At 39.4% G+C, this 19,839-nt stretch overlaps 1 protein-coding gene across 1 annotated transcript in view; it reads right to left on the reverse strand.

The window, feature by feature from the left end:
• Positions 1 to 19,839, reverse strand: part of MYCBP2 (MYC binding protein 2, E3 ubiquitin protein ligase) — a 151,842-nt gene that overhangs the window by 124,094 nt on the left and 7,909 nt on the right. The window contains exon 2 of the mRNA XM_017829956.1: positions 3,787 to 3,862. Coding sequence (XP_017685445.1) covers positions 3,787 to 3,862 — 76 coding nt within the window. The remainder of the gene's footprint in view (positions 1 to 3,786; positions 3,863 to 19,839) is intronic.

Raw genomic sequence — 19,839 nt, forward strand, 5'->3', positions numbered from 1 at the left:
AGTATTCATGAACACAGTTTTAATACATAAACGTAAGATTTCTTGTGTGTTATTTTTTATTTTCTAAAGATAAGAGGCTAACTTATGAAAAGGAGAATGAAGCACAGATGCCCACACCCTGATGTGTGACCTGTCCCTGCTAAGTGGAAGGGCACATTATGTAGGAAAGGTTAAACAGCACAGGTTTGGTTCATAAAATAAGAGCAGTGAACTTGTAAGCGCTCTTCTCAGTTAGCCTTTTGTAATGCTCTAGTAACACTCAAAGAAAGGAGTGGGAAAACCAAAATCCTCTGGTCTCCTTTACGCTTGTCTCAGACACAAAGAAATTGTTTTCCCAAAGGATGAAATCCATACACAGCTTACTTTCTGACCAATTTATCTTCTTCCTCCTTAATCAGATGACCATAATAACAGTTTACTCTTAAATGTGATGGAAATAGACTATAATCTAGGAGAGGAAAGTTACTCTGTTGTTAAAGATGGGTAAGGCTATAATAACCCGTGGGCAACACAGAGAATAAGAGCTCACCAAATTGTTCTTTGGACAGTTAAGAGATCTCTCAGAAAGGGATGCCCTCTTGAGGCTGAAATACCAAATAATACAAAAGCCATGGAAAACACAGCCAAATTATTTGAAAAGCTGCTTGAGTTTTTAATGAGACAAATACTTATCCCAGTCAATCTGTCCTATACATCCAATAATTTAGTTTCAATAAATTTGCCTGCTACAAGAACCTGCCTTTCCCAATGTTTCATTCCTTTCATTTGTATAAAGCTAAAAAAGTCAGAATCTAAAATCTCTTCATAAACTGAACAGGTGGATGTCAATCATTTCAAATACAATCTCTGTTTGGTGGACCCCCAATTTTTCAGTATTCTTCAAATAACATGAAAAGAAAAGATGGTGAACTCTGGTTTTCCATTTAGTCTCTCATCTAAGTGTCCTACACAGTACTTTCATGAGTTAATAGCAAAAGCGGAGAAAAATCCAAGGTGAAAAGGGGGAAGGGATGGTAAGCAGAAACATTCATAAGTAGAAGTAAGTTACACAACTTATGATTTTCCGATGATAATTTTTTGCCAAAAGAAAAGAAAAGGGGGTGGGGGGGTGGGCAGGTAGGGACGGGAATTCAGGGTGCTACACACCCATGTCTAATAATCAGGTATTTGTTTTCTATGTAAGACACTTTCGTTAGCACTGAATTTTCAAAGAAAAAACACACTGCACCACATGGAAAACTTTTATACCTCTATTTAAAAAAATAGATACTAAACCACAAAACCAAAAGTTAACAGTAGTTTAAATAGCAGCGATCACAGAATGACACCAGCTTAGAAACAGAATGAGGTTCAAACTACTGGACTGCATTAAACACCAATTAATATTTTATATCTTAAATGTTCTAACATTTAATGCTTAAATGGTGAAAGCAGTTGTCTTCCAGTTGCTCAACAATTTTTTTTTTAAAGTTCTCTCCTCTTTAATTACTCAATTATCATTTTTAGTAGGCACAGGATATAAATAACAAATTTTGGGGTTCCTTCAGCTTATTCTTGATTTAAGCCCCCCCCCGCCTCTACTAAGCTTATTAAGAGAAAGCTCTCATCTCTGTTCAGACTTCAAGTCTCTGATGAAAAAATAAACTAATGCACACAAACACTCCTGTTCAGAATATCCAATAGTGATAGGCTTTTCAATCTGCTCTACTAGAAAGCTTCCAAAAGGAAGCTCACATTTTCCTGACAATACATATATCCATTTTCAGACATTTGAGTGCAAAAATGATCATTGTGCTTATTCTGCTACAATAAACTTTGGGGTGCATTGAAAAACATACGAGAAAAAAAAACTCAGAAAACCCTATAACAAAAAAACAAGGGAACAACAACAAACAAAACCATAAACCATGTCACTGTGTCAGTTAATAAAGTTTCATAAGCTAAAGATATGAAGCTGGTTTTATCTTTCCCTTTTCAGCTACATTTTCCAGGAAATACATAAGTTTCTGCTATCATACAGGAATAAGCTGGAGTGCCTTTCTGCACCTCAGTGATTCAGAATGAAGACCAACGTACTGCTGCTGGTCAATCCTGGTCTGCCTCAGCGACTGTCTAGAATAACAGCATAAGTAAAAGACATGCAAAAGCCCATTATGCCTTTCAAAGATAGGTACATCTCAATGCTTCAAGAGAAAATAGTTTTAAATCCAAGAAAAATGTTGAGAACAACCCTCCGTAAGGATGAGTGCAGAGATTATCAGTTAGTACCAAATCTATAACCACTGACAAGAACTAGCCTTTAATACATTCACATATTCTTTGGCCATTCAGAAGGGATTCTGCCACTCCACTTATCCAATGCAACTAAATCCAAGAACTACATTTGACTGTTAACCACTTATCCAATGCAACTAAATCCAAGAACTACATTTGACTGTTAAGCTTGTGACCAGCCATTCTGGATTTAGCTTCCTACTTTGGCAGTAAATCAGGGCACCACCACCCAGAAAGACAAGGGTCCCTTTATATAGTAAGAATAATCAAAGCTGAAGAGTTACCTTATTTTAAAAGCACAAATTTCTGTCATCAGATAGAACACACAAAGACTAACTACATTCTGTAAAATTCTTCAAATTTCTAACTTGGTTTTCTCTGTTGACACTGACTCTGATAAAATCATGAAGGGAACAGGACTAAAACTTCTAATATCACAGCAACTGAAGAAAGGGCTGAGAAATTCAGTTTGAACCACAAATATTTCACTGTACAGTGCTGAAAACAGAAATGAAGATAAGCCCTTTCTACACCATAGTCTGAAGCTGCACTACTTGAGATAAGTAGAATAATCTGGTAAGTATCCAAAAAGTCAATACCAAATGAATAGATAGAGGGTTTGCTTCACCCTCCCAAAGTCATCTGTCTTGAGATAGAGTAACTACATGAGGTGTGGCAAATAGGGATAAGATGGCCAAGTTGTTCTACAGTGAATTTGTATTATAAGGGCATTCAGCTGACTAGAAAGTGTTTTCACTGCATATTTTGGTGGTTCTGTCCTTCAGAACCATTCCAAAAATGAGCTACTTTCTCTTTACTGGCTACAAGGAAGAAGTCTTCATGCCTGCAGCAAGCCTTCATGAAAATCCCTCCAAGACTCTAGCTTAAATAGAGAAATAACAGCTCTCTAGTAGAGAAAGAACACAGCAGAGCTGTATTTTAAAATACTGTTACTTCTGCATAAATTTAGTCTCTGCAACAAGTAAATATTTTTATGAAGTTCACTGTACTGTTCCCATGCATTTAAAGTGATGAAGGTAGGGGCTACACAGGGAGAAAATATTAATAGAAACACATAAATATGATCTATTTTATTTTCCACTATGGAGGAATTTTCAGAGGTAACTTTAGAGTCCTTAGACATTCAATGTTCCCTTTCTCCTTTAGCCATAATGGATGAATCTTTGCAGCAGTAGTCTCTAACTGTTGGTTAGACACAAATCTCAAAATTTAACTTTGACACCAACATGTTTAGCAACACAGAGTTTAGGAACTGGAGAACCAAAAATGCTGTTCATATTATTTCATACTGAACATTAGTAACAAAAGCAGTTGAATAAGGTTAACATTGGTATCACAGTTATGTAGAATACAGTAAACAGACAATAGTGGCCTATTATTAACTCCTCTAAACAAACAAATTATGAGTTACATTTATGTTTTCTTGTATTTTTCTCAATTCAAGTTACTGTCACTTGAGTCAGAACTTTGTCAATTTAGTTACAGACTTACCTTGTTGCGTGTTTTTACTTTCAATTTAGTCTTCTGTTTTCTTTTCAATTTTTTCTTGCTAAAAAGTTTCTTACTTCTGAAAAAGAATGGAAAAGCAGTGAGAACAAAAGAATTAAATTCCCTTCTGTACCCCATGGTAAACAGCACAAACAGAGAGGAAAGAAAGTCTGAAGTAGTATAAAATTTTTTTTCCTAAGCAAGGGGAACAATCACTGGCAGAAATTCAGAGTATAAATCAGCACATAAAACACTCAAAATTATGCTTTCCTAATGTTCCACTGAATTATGGGCCTTTATTCTCATCAATTTAAGCAGAATATATGCTAGGACCGAAAAAAGTCCCTATATTTTCTACAGTTTTACCCTACTGTTTCTATTACAAGTCCATTAGCACCACATCAATACTTGAAGCAAGAGTTACTGACAAATCTCAGCAACATAACCTGTTAGTATAGAACATTTATGCTTTGTGAAGTCTTTGCCACACAAAGATTTAAGCCTTCCAAGACAAAAAACAAAGCTTTAGAAATGTATCATTTGGCAGAAAATTCACTTGATGGAAGGAACTGCAACTTTTTTATTTTTTGTCTAGACTTTTCCCACCCTCAGTATATAGACTTAATTTCCATCCCTTTACATTACAGATCTAGCTAACACACATTCCTCTATGATCCTCTAATCCTCTCCTGCCCACACCTCATTCCTACCACATTCTTCTTCTCCATTTTACTACCCAGAAAAAAAAGACATATAAAAAAAAGACACCATACACACAATGCAATTCTTTGTCACCATCATTGAGATCACTGTGTTTGAGATGCATGCTTTTTAACATTTTTTTTCTCTGGTCTGTTCAGATTATAAGCCCTCCAAACACAAAAAAAAAGAGGCATGTATTATCTGTGCAGCATATAGCTCATCCTATATAGGACTACAAGTAACAGCTACTAACATTCCTCTGTGCCACTTAAACATTACTCAAATAGTTTACAGTTCAGATTAGCTGGAAAAATAAAACTATGAAATCTGAAAGTCACAGGAGAATTTGCGTTTTCAGGTAACAGACAGAATCAGAAGATTCTTAATATTCTATTCAAACAACTTTGTTCTAAATAAAAAATGTTAGGCATTAAAAGCATAATACTTGCTCTCCTGTACAGCGTTCAGACTGCAAGAGTATACAAGTCTCATGGTCCATAAGTTAAAAGCTGGAAAAGCTGAAGCCTGACCAACAGCCACCAGTCAGAAAACAGGGACAAACAAACAACTCCTGCAAAGAATTACAAGAAAGCTGCCTGCTAGAAATTTCACAACTTTTCCCCTCTTCACCAATAGAGAGGAAGGTATGTTCCTCAAGACACTTCCTGCAGAAGCAAACTAGCTCACCACTTTTCTTGTAAGGAACAAACACCATTATCCTCAAGTTAAGAGAAGTGATTCAGTGAGGGGGAATTCCTCCATGCTTCCCGGTAAATTAAAAGCTTATAAAAAGAACCTAGATGACTGCTCAAGGTTCCTTCAACAGTAAAGTTTCAATATATAACAGTATACAACCTATTTAAGAACCACAGGAAAGAAATTTCATACAAACTTTACTTTCCAAATTTCTATAATGAAACTTCATAGTCTGATTCACTATTTAGTTTTTCTTTCGTTGGACAAGTTTTTCTTCTTTATTAGAGTTTAATGGAGCTAATTCTTCTTCTGCTGAAGAACAGTTTGTGTTCTGTTCTGTAGCCACTCAGTTTTTTCCTGTAGACCAAATTACCGTTTACGGACTTTCACCCTAACTTTACAAGTCCCGATAAAAGTATCTTCTGGGCTCTCTCAGTCCATACCACGAGCAAACCACATTGACCCAAACTGAAAACAGTACTTGTTATTTGCTGTTAGGAAGAGAAAGAAGAAACATCTCATACACCTGCAAGGTCACACTTTTAACTGCATTCCAGGGTCACACTTTTAACTGCATTCCAGATATTATTTGCCAGCTTCCCTGCAATATGGCACGGCAGACCTATGTAACCCAGAATAACATGAAAACAGTTTACTGCAAACTTCCAAACTGAGCTTCCAATACTTTTTATCTAGCTGTGCTGTTAATTATGCCTTTTAAACTTAGTGCAATTTGCATTTACCACAGACAGCTTGATAAGCATTGTTTTTCTCTCTTTTTTTGTTTGTTTTAAGGGATACTAACTCCATTTGCCAAGACTTAATACTCCCTGTCAAAATCCTTGAAAACTCTCCAAATTTGTTATAGTCTGCCAACATCATAAACACTTTTTCATCTTGTAAATATTTCACTGGATCAGTACCTGTATTTTTGCAAGTATTTCTTCATGTTTATGCACACATCTAAAAATCCCACAAATTAAGCCTTCGTCCCCTTCACCTCCATCCCCCCAAAGACTGGGCTCATTTCTTCAAAGTTATAAAACCCCCACCATTTGGCAGACTACCTTCATTTGTCAATGATACCTAGAAAATGCTTTTTCCAATTAGCAAATAGGAAAGATCAGCAATGGGTTTACTGGTGGTGCTAAGATCTCCCTCATTCATACAACAATCATTAAAGTAGCAGCACTGTCTGAGTGCTCCACTATGGTAGTCATTATCTTCAACAAGTTCTAGGCTTGAACAATCCTTTACACACAAAAACTTGGGTACAGAAATGCCCTGTTAACAATCCACATTTATCTCCCTATATTTTCTTAAAACAAAACCTCAAGGATACTGAAATTCCAAAGTTTTTGCTGGGAAGTACATTTTCCCCCACATCCAAACAAAACTTCAGAACAAGTAAGCAATTAATTAAGAAATAAAAAATATCTCATCCCACTAATTTTATAAATAGTTCTGAACAACCTACCATTACTATGCATTACAGTAATATATTCATAATATATCTGCATGTAACAAAGACTATGCATATGACTGTTCACACTTCTACTGTTATATACCATTATGCCAAGGTGTTCTAATATTCAGAAAGAAAGTATAAAACATGGGTAAGTATATTCATGATAAACAATGTTAAGCAGATGATGAGTAATTTCCTGTTGGAAACCACATGTGTTAATTATAAGCCTGACTCTTCTACTGCCTGGAGATTAACAAGACCTGATATGGCTCAGATGAACTTTTTAGCTAAATTATTAGTTATATTTTTGGTTAACAACTGTACATTGCTATTAGCTGTCATTTGTAAAGGTCTTGAAACTCTGTGCTGACAATCTGCTTCTGCTGGCAGAAGGCCTTTAGCCTTCAACTTCTAACTCAACCGTGGATACCATCTAGTTCACACAAACCAAACAATCATTATCAGCAAATCTTAGGCAGGTTTTCTGCAAACTGCTTCAAGACATTGTAACACTGGAAACTGAGTTAGCAGTTTAGAATTGGACCACAAAGGAAGTGCGAGTCAAACGAGCACAGAACATGAAGATACAAAAAATACTTGCGGCAAATGGACACAAAGAAAGACCGAATGGTGCTATTACAGCCTTTACAGAAAAATCTGTTGAGAATAAAAGCAAATACCTAAAATGTTCAACTCCGGAATATGGAATAATTGCCTCAAACCAAAGGGGAAAGAAAAAAGGGGGAAAGGTGAGGGTGGGAAATCACCAATGGCTTGACAATTTGAAATAGATAAGACAGTCATGTTAAATGACATGATTGCAACTTTTATTTGGATTTGTGGCAGATTCGTAAGAGGAACTAAAAGCATGCTTAGTTTATTTGTTCTCAAACCAGAAGTAGCATTACCTAGTACTTGCAATACTTGCTGCATTATTAGAGGGACACTATTCAGTTGTCTCAACAGCACTGCTCTTATTCTGTTCAAAAGAGCTGAGGAAATGCAAACAGAGCATATTCCCTCAAAGTCATAACAGTCCTGAACTGCAATTCATAAGCTTAAATTTGAGAAGGAAGCTTTATATGTTGAGTGTGTGTTCCCCATCACAATGCTTTTACTGAATTACTCAATATGGATTAACCATAACCACACCTACATAAGCTCTTCTAGATTGTATGTTAAAATAAAGGTATCACTGATGAGTGGAAAAAATATTATTCTGTCTCTGCTGCTGAGGGGAAATAGGAACAACAAAAGTGTTATTTGACTGCTGTCTGACCTAAAACCTTTGCTTCTATCTGAAATGTGTTACTAAAGGTCATGGTAGCTAGTGTAGCATTAGACACAGTCATTCTGCTGTTAATTAAATCTTTGAGTATACTCTTGGAAAACAAATGAACTTAGTAAACTACAAGGCAACACATGGTAAAATCTTTAAAACTTCTAAATTACTTTGAGTTGTGTATCTGTCTACACTTGCTTGCTCTGGTTTGAGGGTTAATCATCTTTGTAAAGAAGTATACTGTTGACAGAAGAGGCCTAGCAAAGTCATGCTGCGTCCAGACAAACAACAAATATACTGTATTATTTCGTTTCCATAGGCACTTACTTGACACAGTTAGCTTAAGCATTCAAGGGCGAGTAGAAATTCTCTTAAGAAGTAGCAATCACTCAGTAACTCCGAGACAAAACACTTGTGGTATCAATTATTTTTTTCCTCCACTAGAAGAATTATTATCAACTTGGTTGGACAAGAAGCAGGAAGCATTTGCTTCTAAGCAGTCCAAAGTGAAAGCTCAAGCTGTCAACTAGACCACAACAGGAAGCTATTATCACTCATGTTGTCATCATCAAGTTTCAGGGTCTTTCATCACAGCATCACGTCACTGCACCATGGATGCAGTGACAATGCACGTTAAGTTCAGGAACCTGAAAGCAGGGAGCAACACAAGAGCAGGATCACAACCATAGACTTCATAAGAACAGACTTTAGCCTGTTCAATCTATTTTGAAGAGTCTTTGGGATACAGTTCCCCGGAGAGAAAGGGGTGCAGAAGACCTGGCTCATGCAGCTTGAGCGAGTTGGCTCTTATGCTCTACACAACTTGCAACAGCATATCTGGAATACAAAGACCAGCTCTGGGCTCCTGAGTACAACAGAGACTCACTTACTGAAGCAAGTCCTGAGAAGGGCCACTAAGATGCTTAAAGGACTGCAGCGTCTGTCATATGAGGAGAAACCAAGCAAGTAGAGACTGTTTAGCTGGGAAAAGAGAAAACTTGGAAGGGTAGGGGTGGAATTTCATCAATGTGCATATATACCTGACAGGAGAGAATAAAGATGATGGAGATGGATTTTTCTAAGCAATATCCAGCGACAAGTCAAGAGACAATGGGGAAAAAATAAATACAGGAAGTTCCATTTAAACATAAGAACTGTAAGAATAGTTAAACACTGGAACATTAGAGGACACAAAGAAAGAGAAAGGCTCTACATTCTGCACCCTTGAAGATACTGAAAATCCTTCTGGGCAATGTGCAGAGCAACCTGCTCTGGTTGATCCTACTTCAAGCAAGAATGCTGCACTAGACAGTCTCCAGAGGTCTCTTCTAATCTCAACTATTGTGTTGTCTTCACTGTTTACATACTAAAGTAAAATTTGACTGTACAATAAACATGTTTCTGCATTATGGAAAGTGTGGATTTTTTCCTCATTCTGGGTTTTGCATTTCTCCTGGTGTCTTGCCATATTTCTGATTACACTTTCAAGGAGAGACATACTGAGCTTTTCATCTGTTCACCATCTGCATCAGCAAACAGACAGCAAATTCAGGCACAGGGCAGACTTCTATGGGAATTAGTCAGCATAATTAAACCTACAATATTACGCAAAGCTAACAAGAGAACAAGGGATGAAAACCACTCTACCACACTCAAAATATACGCCTGCATTAAGCCAAACCAGTCCCTTGAACAGATCCACACTTCCTTGGATATAATCAACACCCAGAGGTATACTAAGAAGTGCACAACAGAGAACATGCCTACATGCAATAATCAAGAATTTCTCTTTGCAGATGGATCAACATGGACACCGTGTACAGGATCTTTAAGACTTTTCCAAACTTCAGTCGTACAAAAAGCCTATGCATGTCCCCAGGAAATCTAAAACATTATTTGTCAAATGGAAGATAATCTAGAATAATTGAGAACAACGTACGGAAAAGAACTCCAAAGGGTCAGTCTTTCCGTTCCCTGGTCCAGCATAAAACTGGGGGTGTCCTGGTCAATGGAAAGTTAAATAGGAGTCAGCAGTGCCCTGGCGGCCAGAAGGGCCAACTGTGTCCTGGGGGGCATCACGCAAAGCATCGCCAGCAGGTTGAGGGAGGGGATTGTCCCACTTTGCGCTGGTGCGGCCTCACCTTGAGTATTGTGTGCAGTTTTGGGCACCACAACATAAGAAAGATATTAAGCTATTAGTGTTCAAAGGAGGGCAATGAAGATAGTGAAGGGCTTTGAGGGGAAGCCGTATGAGGAACAGCTGAGGTCACTTGGTCTGTTCAGCCTGGAGGAGACTGAGGGCAGATTTCATTGCAGACTACAACCTCCTTGTGAGGGGAAGCAGAGGGGCAGGCACTGATCTCTTCTCTGTGGTGACCAGTGACAAGACTCAAGGGAATGGCCTGAAGCCATGTCAGGGGAAGTTTAGGTTGGATTTTAGAAACAGGGTCTTCACCCAGTGGGTGGATGGGCACTGCAGGAGGCTCCCCAGGGAAGTGGTCACAGCACAAAGCTTGACAGAGTTCAAGAAGCATTTGGACAAAGCCCCAAGAATCACATGGTGTGATCCTTGGGGCATCCTGCGCAGGGCCATGAGTTGGACTCAATGATCCTGATGGGTCCCTTCCAACCCAGAATATTCAATGATTCTAGTCAAATTTCACTGCATTCCCAACAGGTGTTTTCCTTGTGGAGATATTAGACACTGTCAGTGATCACACTTCCACCATGCCCTAAATAATCCTACTAGAAAATTCTTTTTGGGGTCTTTTCTAAATTGACTTTATGGCAATTAAATGCTATTTGAGTATGTCTTTATTACAGAAAAATCAGTTTATTTTCCTCTTCTTTCCGTAGGTAGCTTGAATTTTTTTCCAAGTCTGAGAAGAAATGAATCTTCTTTCAATTAAGCTGTTCCTTCAGCCTAAACCATAACTCATTTACATCACTGACATCTAGTCATTATTCTCTCATAGTAACTAGTCTTTCTCATTGAAAAAAAACAAGTAAAAAAAAGTAAGCAAGAAAAAAAAAATGTCCCACAATCCTGAAATTCAAAGAAAAGGTCAAGAATTACTTCTGATTTTCTACACAAAAGTATTTCTCTCAATTTAAAAACAAAACAGAACAAAACATAAACACTCCAACAGCACGGCACTTCTGAATCATAACACTTTATAATTCTATGCAATGTGTAGAAATTGTCATGAGGTACCTTTTATTCACTGCTGCTTTTACATTGTGCTTACTGGTTGGGTTGTGGGGTTTTTTGAAGCTAAGTATTTGCTGAGGTTACAGTCTTCAGTATCTATGACATCTTTCACAGTTTTGCATCCCCTATTAACTTTTTAATCTACAATCTCATTTCCAACTCCTTGTCAATGAGAGACTAAACAGTTCAGGACCTAGGACAGATCCAGATGCAGAGCAACAGCTACTATCTGTTCTTGCAGGCTTCCCTCTTCACAGCAAGCCATTCTGCAGCACCTCTCCAGAGTGGGCTTCTGTGCAGTTTTAAATCCACTTTACAGTAGTTCTATCTAGTATAGAAGTAGCCAAGTTGACAGGCAGAAGGCAACAGACCTAAAATTTCCAACTGAGGAAGGATGCAGTCCAGACAATGGGACAAGAGGGGCAACAGCTGCTTTTCTCATTTGCATCCACTTGATGATCATAGAATGGCTTGGACTGGAAGGGACCTTAAAGATCATCTAGATCCAAGTCCCCTGCCAAGGGCGGGAACACCTTCCACTAGACCAGGCTGCTCAGAGCCCCATCCAACCTGGCCTTGAATACCTGTAGGGATGGGGCATCCAAAACTTCACTGGGCAAACTGTTCCAGTGCCTCACCACCCTCTCAGTAAAGAATTTTTTCCTAATCCCTAATCAAAATATCTCCTCTTTCAGTTTGAAACCATTCCCCTATCCAGCTTTCTTGTAGGCTCACTTCAGGTTCTGGAATTAGGTCATCCTCAAGTCTTCTCTTCTCCAAGCTGAACAAGCCAAATTCTCTTAGCATTTCCTCATAGGAGATGTGCTCCATCTCTCTAATCATCTTTTTGGCTCTCCTCTGGATTCACTCCAACAGGTCAATGTCCTTCCTATGCTGGGGTCCCCAGAGCTGGATGCAGTGCTCCAGGTGGAGTCTCACCAGAGCAGAGCAGAGTGGCAGAATCACCCTCCTTGTCCTGCTCGCAGCACAGCTCTTGATGCAGCCTAGGATACAATTGGCTTTCTGGGCTGTAAGTGCACATTGCTGGATCATGTCCAGTCTCTCCTCCACCAGCACCCCCAAGTCATTCTCAGCAGGACTCCTCTCAATCTGTTCATCCCCCAGCCTGTGTTGATACTGGGGGCTGCTCCAACACAGGTGCAGCACCTTGCACTTGGCCTTGTTAAACCACATGAGATTCCCATGGGCCCACTTCTCGAGCCTATGCATACAGAATGTATCACTTTAGGCTAGGTGCTTTAGCCTTAAATCTATAATTGTAGAATCAGAGATGCTCAGAAAAATGGCTCAAGTATTAGGTCCAGTCTATACCAAACACCTAATTCTGTTCTTAGTTTTTATTTGGGTTTCTCCATATAACTCCCTACAACACAAATCTACCACTTAGTGTCAAGGTGGTTCAAGTCAAGTGGACCAGCAAATGTTTCATGACATTTAGAGATTGCTGAAGTACCCTGCAACTGTACTTTCCTAAGGTTTTTCATGCTTAACTTTTTGTCTTTGCAGATATCCTCCTTTGATAACTAAGTAGTTACCATTCCTTCTAGTGCTGAAACATTCAGCATACTTTCAACCACAAGGACAACGTCAGTAGGCTGCAAGACTCAAGAAAGGAAATAAATATCACTCAAAATCCCCAATCTTCTCTTATCTTGATAAACAAAACATCTGCTTACAAACTATGATTCCAAGACCTTTTTAATGCTTTCTTTTTCATATCACCTATGATAATACCTATCAAGTTTCCAAAAGGATGTGCCATAAAATAGTTAACAAGAAACAAAGTATATACATATGAACTGAAACCTGGCAAATATCAAATGCTTATCATACAAATACACAAATTCTCTCAGTGTAATGCAAAACTAAGTATTGGCAAGCTTTATGAAATAAACGTGCACAGAGTATACAACATCTACTTACATCACAAATTGACTCAAAATTTAACCTTACAAATCACAAATAGAAAAAAACCCATAATGTTCATCTATGAAGAAATAAATACACTAAATCTACACAACACTTGAGAAAAAAATTGCTTTCTGCTAACACAGGTTAGTATCCCTCGTTTTAGATTATCTCTGATAAGGGAACAATTGCTCTGCAAAATACTTCATGAAAAATATGTCCATGAAGCAGTTGCTTGACCTTCCCTTCCTCTTTGCACAGTTGCAGGCAGGGTAGGAAAAATAACACATACTGCTTCTGCCCAAGTCACAGCCAAAATAGCTCAGTTGCATGACAGTTGGCTCTCAAACCATATTTTTGCCTGTTGTGATACATTAGAAGTTTGAATAGTGTATTTACCAGCAAAACAAACAAAAAAAAGGTGGAAGACAGGCTGCAGAAGAGGAAAGCTAGGATTTTTGGACTAATATCCCAAACTGGGGACTGATTACCACTAGACACTTCCAACTACTCCAGCAAGACTCTAATATACAAAACACCTTAAAACAGCTCAGAAGTACTCTAAATAATAAATGAGTACTAAATAATAAAATCCAAGTACATTTGGATTTTGTTACCATGCAGTTCTTCTTACACAGATGTTTAAACAAATATGTTGCTTTGTCTTATCTAAAACTGTAACTGTTGCTACCTTTTCAGTTCTCATATTCCCTTTTCCTCTATCAAGCTATAGCATGGAAGTCCAATACATGTTCCTAAAAATATATTTACAACAAAAGGAGAGGCAAGGAGAATCTCCATCCTTTAATGGATGGGGGGGAAACACAGGGACAAAGGATGAGTAAAAGGCTGAGGTACTTAATGCCTTCTTTGCCTCAATTTTTACTAGTGACCAGTTGTTCTCAAAGTATTCAGCCCCCTGAGCTAAAAGACAGGGATGGGGAGCAGAACGAAGCCTCCATAATTCAAGGGGAAATGGTCAGCAACCTGCTATACCCCTTGGGGACACACGAGTCTGTGGGGCTGGATGGGATTCACCAAAGGGTATTTTAGGAAGCTGGCAGAAGTGCTCACCAAGCCACTTTTCATTATTTATCAGCAGTTCTGGATAACCAGGGGGGTTCCACTTGACTGGAAGTTACTGAATGTGCTCCTCAACTACAAGAAAGGTCAAAAAAAGGATTCAGGGAACTACAGCCTTTTGAGTCTGACCTCACTGCTGAGGAAGGTCATAAAGCAGATCATCCCAAGTGCCATCACATAGCACATAAAGGACAAACAGGTAATCAGGGCCAGTCAACTCAGGTTTATGAAAGGCAGGTCCTACTTGACCAACCTGATCTCCTTCTATGACCAGGTGTCCCACTTAGTGGATGAGGGAAAGGCTGTGGATCTTGTCTACCTAGACTTTAGTAAAGCCCTTAGACACTCCTTCCCACAGCATTTCCTTAGAGAAACTGGCTGTTCCTGGCTTGGGAGGGTGTACTCTATGTTGGGTGGAAAATTGGCAGGACAGCCAGGCCCAGAAAGTGGTGGTGAATGGTGAATCCAGTTGATGTCCAGTCAGTATTGGGCCTGTTTATTATCTCTATCAATATTCTGTTTAATAATTTTATAAATTATCTGGATGAGGGGATAGAGAGCACTCTCAGTAAGTTTGCAGAAGGCTCCAAGTTGGGCAGGAGTGTTGATCTGCTGGAGAGTAGGAAGGCTCTGCAGGGGAATCTGGACAGGCTGGATTGATGGGCTGAGGCCAATGGTATGAGATTCAACAAGTGAAGCGCTGGGTCCTGCCCTTGGGTCCCAACAACTCCCTGAAAAGCTACAGGCTGTAGGCAGAGGGGCTGGAAAGCTGTCTGGCAGAAAGGACCTGGGGTTGCTGGTTGACAGCCAGCCAAACATGAGCCAGCAGTGCCCAGGAGGCCAGGAAGGCCAATGGCATTCTGGCTTGTGTCAGCAATAGTGTGGCCAGCAGGACTAGGACAGTAATCGCCCCCCTGTAATCAGCACACCTTGAACTCTGCATTCAGTTTTGGACCTCTCACTACAAGACAGACATTCTCTGGCATGTCCAGAGAAGGTGAAGTGTCTGGAGCACAAGTCTTATAAGGAACAGCTGAGGGAGCTGGGATTGTTCAGTCTGGAGAAAAGGAGGCTCAAGGGAGACCTTATTTCTCCCGGCAACTCTCTGAAAGAAGGTTCTAGCCAGCTGGGGGTCAATCTCTTTTCTCAAGTAACAAGCAATAGGACAAGAGGAAGTGGCCACAAGCAGCACCAGGGAAGGTTTAGTTTGGATATTAGCAGAAAATTATTCACCAAAAAGGTTCTCAAGCATTGGAATAGGCTGCCCAGGGAAACGATAAGAGTCACCACCCCTGGAGTTATTTAAAAGGTGTGTAGGTGTGGCACTTGGGGACATGGTTTAGGGGAGGACCTGGCAGTGTTGGACTTACAGTTGGATCCTGTGATCTTAAAGGTCTTTTCCAACCTAAACAATCCAACAATTCTTTTTCCAGTAACAAGACAACAGCATCTCACAACAAAGCTCTGCTGCAAGATCTGTTTGTTCAACACCATGTTTGTTCCCTGTGACCTCAGAAGACAAATTTCATATAGATCCTTTCTCTTTCTGGTCTATTTTCCTAAGAATCACAGAACCATTTAGGTTAGAAAGGACGTCTTAAGGTAACACTTTTTACTGTGAGGGTGACTGAGCACTGGCACAGGTTGCCCAACAAGCTTGTGGAATCTTCATATTCAAAGCTGTATGGACATGGTCCTGGGCAACTGGCTCCAGATGGCCCTGCTTGAGCAGAGGAGTGGACCAGATGAACTTCAGAGGTCCCTTCCAATCTCAGCCATTCTGTGATTCTGTGACTGATTGTATGAAACTTCCTGCTCAAGCAGGGTCAGGGAAAGTATGTTGCCCAGTACCACATGCAGTTGAATTTTTAATACCTCCAAGGAGATATTAAACCTCTCTGGACAACATGTGCCAGGGTTTGACCTCTGAGAGTGAAGAATTCTTTATTGGAATGCACTGGAATTTCAAAATTTTTAATTTGTGCCCACCAGCCCTTGTCCTGTCAGGGGGGACTACTGAGAAGCATCTGGTTCCTTCTTCCTTCCCTCCCTACATTGATTAAAAAAAAATCTGAGCCTTCTCCTTTCCAGACTAACAGTCCCAGTCCTCTTAGCCTTTCCTTAGAGGAGAAAAGCTCTAAACCCTTAATCACCTATGTAGCCCTGCACTGGACTCTCTCCAGTAGTCTCGCTCTCCTCTACTGGGAAGACCAGAACTGAACATTCCAGATGCAGCTTCACCAGTGCTGAGCAGAGAGTACTTCCTTCAACCTGCTGGCAACACTCTTCCAAACCCATCCCAGAAGGCTGTCTCCTTCTTTGCCATGCCAGTGCATTACCGGGATACAGACTGTTGCCCATTAATATGCCAAGCTCTGCAGAGCTGTCTTCCAGTTGGTCAGCTCCCCTGCAGTTATTCTCCCTAGTGTAAGATTTTGCAACTCCTCTTTTTGCACATCATGAGATTCCACTCAGCCCAAATCTCCAGCCTGTCCAGATTTCTCTGAATGGAAACACAACCATGTGGTGTCTGAGCAATTCCTCTCTGTTTTGCACCATCTGTGAACCTGCTGGGGGCACACTGTGTGGCAGCATTCAGGCCATTAATGAAGATGTTAAACAGCATTTGCCCCAGTATCAGCATTCAACTGGTAACCTGACCCCAGCTGGACTTCGTGTCACTGATCACAAACCTCTAGGCCCAGTCCTTCAGCCAGTTCTCAATTACTTCACTGTTCACTTATTTAACCTGTACTTTGTGAGCCTGTCTAGGCTATGGAAGACAGTGTCAAAAGCCTTACTCAAGTTGAGGTAAAGCACATCCACTGCTCTCCCCACTCAGAAGATATCTGTACATTACCTACTACTAGTTTTCATCAAGGGTTATGGATTTTTAAGGCACTCAGCAGTGAGAATCGTTGGAGTGGAAAACTGCCCAACTTGATAGGCAGATCTCAAAGAACACACTAGAGAGAACTGCTTTTTTCTTCAAATAATAAAAGCTTGGTATTTTTCGATTACTGACAATATTATCCTCAGATGACCTCAGATATTTAAAATTACTGGTATTTTCTTTCAGTAAGCCTGAAATTTAACATTTAAGGAAGTCCAGTGTTCAGTGAAGTGGGCAATAACTGTCATTCAACCAGCCATGTGTACGCCCTCCAAACCATTGCCAGCTTATACATTGTCTTCTTTGAATTATTAATCAACCATTCTGACGTGAATTTTCATCCAAGCCATAAAAGAAAAATCGGGGCTTAAGCAGCATATCTACAAATGGAAATATCACCAAAATCCTGTCCCCTAAATCCATAAATCAGGGTAAGGAACATCAGCTGCAATCCAATTACCACAGGCTTAGAGGAAAACACAGGCAGACTAGGACAGGTTACATTGGGCTTTTAAGGCATCTGAAAAGAAAATGTTAAGAAAACTCAAAACAGAGACTGATGGATTTGAGAGAACACTGGCTGGGGAAGTATACAGATACAGATATATGTATAGTTAAGACATCAAACATCTGGAAGACAGGTAAGACTAACAGCCACATTCCTATGGTCTGAAACTCCTCCCTGCATTCTCTGATCCAGAAGAAAAAGGTCACCTTACTACTTGATTGTTCCGTTGGGACTTTATTGTGCTATTGTTGGTGAGCTGAAATTGCACAACTTTTTAATCACTAACTTCATAACTCAGAAATATTCTACTATCACAATAACTTTTTAAACAACTAACTTCTTCTAGAAAGCCAAAATTTTGGAGGCCTAAGATAGGAAGGGGTTATTCCAGCTGCCAGAATACCTTTTCTAAGGCCTCTCCAATACAGTCAGAAACACAAATACTACAAGTTCTGTGAATTAAATTAAAACCCAACTGCACAAGTAGAATGGATCTCATTTTCATTTAACCATGACAAAAGAGCAAAAGTAAAAAACAGTATCTAATCCCTTTTGTAACTGAAAGGGTTTCTGAAAGAGCATAAACCTATCTCAAATAAACAATGACAACTTGAAAGAAAGCACTGCTTCAGAGTATTCTCCACAAAAGAGAATGGTCTCCCAGTGCAACCACTGACAGCTGGAGTTTTTCTGTAATTATCTGATTTTTCATTATTTGCTTCAATGTTATCTACAAAATTAGATCTGTAAGAACACACGCAAGGAAAAATCTACTTCAAGTTGTTCAGTGTGAAGTATTTATCTGTTACCCTTAAACATTTTTAGGACTGTTTTTTTCTTTTTTTTTTTTTTTTAACATTAAAAAAGCCATTCAACCACAGCAAAGGTGACAAGATCTGTGCTTTTGGCCACTTTCCTATCTAAATACAACCACCAAACTCAAAGTGTATACAGAGCTATCATACATAGAATCACATCAGCAGAATTTTAATTTAGGAAATATCCTAGATGAAGTCAGGAAAAATCTATACTTATTAAGAACAAGCACGTTACCAGTGGTTAATGATAGTATAGCATCCTGTGACTGATCAGTATCAAAAGTAAACCAAACAAATTCCACATTGTCTTCACTGAATTGCAGAAGAAGCAACTCACTGTTTTATAGCTGTCAATGGTCTACCCTGTATAACAGTACATTCTAGAAATAAAATGGGATACAGAATTGACTGCTTTGCAGAGAAATGGAATAGCAATATGACTATTCTGAAAACATACAAGCATAATGAAGATGTATGAGCACATCTGTTGTAAAGACATGCACTGGCTAGTGGGAAAGAAAGGAAAAGCAAAACCAGGTAAGATGAAAGTCACAAGCAACTACATATAACTTAGGGTGAAACAAAATAACAGGAAAGAAGAGGCTGAAACAAAAACAGAATAAGGCATTTATCTAACAACAAGCTCATCTCAATGTAACGTAAATGACTGGCTGCAGACCTGTACAGACGCAGTTATTGGCTTAAAGGCTCAGCAACAGAAAATATGAGTGGTGTTATCAACTGCAACAAGAACAGTGGAGAAGTAAGATGAAGAGTTCAGGGTTTGACCCTGTTGAGGTTAAAATTCTTAGCTATACATTTTTCTAGACTGACAGAGATCATGGTCAAAACAATCTAAATACCATGGCTTTGATTAATTTAAACTGCAAACAACAGACTTATACTTTTTGACCTTATCTGGCTTTGGCCATAATGAAGTTAATAGCTTGTACCATGCTTGCGCGTTTTGGATTTGTGATGAAAACAGTATTGATAGCACACCTATGCTTTATCCACTGCTGAACAGTTCTTACACAGCATCAAGGTCTTTTAAGTTTCTCACACTGCCTCGCCAGCAAGGCTGGGGGTGCACAAGAAGTTGGGAGGGGACATAGCCGGGATAGGTGAATCCAATTGGGATATTCCAGACCATATGACATCATGTGAAATATATAAAGCAGGGAGAAGAAGGAGCAGGGGGGATGACATGTTCAGAGTTATGGCACTGGCCTTCCCAAATCACCTTTATGCATGATGAAGCCCTGCTTTCCTGGAGATGGCTGAACATCGGCCTGTTGATGGGAAGCAGTGAATTAATTCCTTGTTTTGCTTTGCTCGTGCACGGAGCTTTTGTTTTAGCTATTTAAGTGTCTTTATCTCAACCCATGAGTTTTCACATTTTTATCTCCAACTGTCTCCCTCATCCCACTGCAGGTGGAAATGACCAAGCAATAGAGTGGTGCTTA

This window comes from Lepidothrix coronata, unplaced genomic scaffold (assembly GCF_001604755.1).
Source record: "Lepidothrix coronata isolate B3197 unplaced genomic scaffold, Lepidothrix_coronata-1.0 Scaffold172, whole genome shotgun sequence".
Taxonomy (NCBI): domain Eukaryota; kingdom Metazoa; phylum Chordata; class Aves; order Passeriformes; family Pipridae; genus Lepidothrix; species Lepidothrix coronata.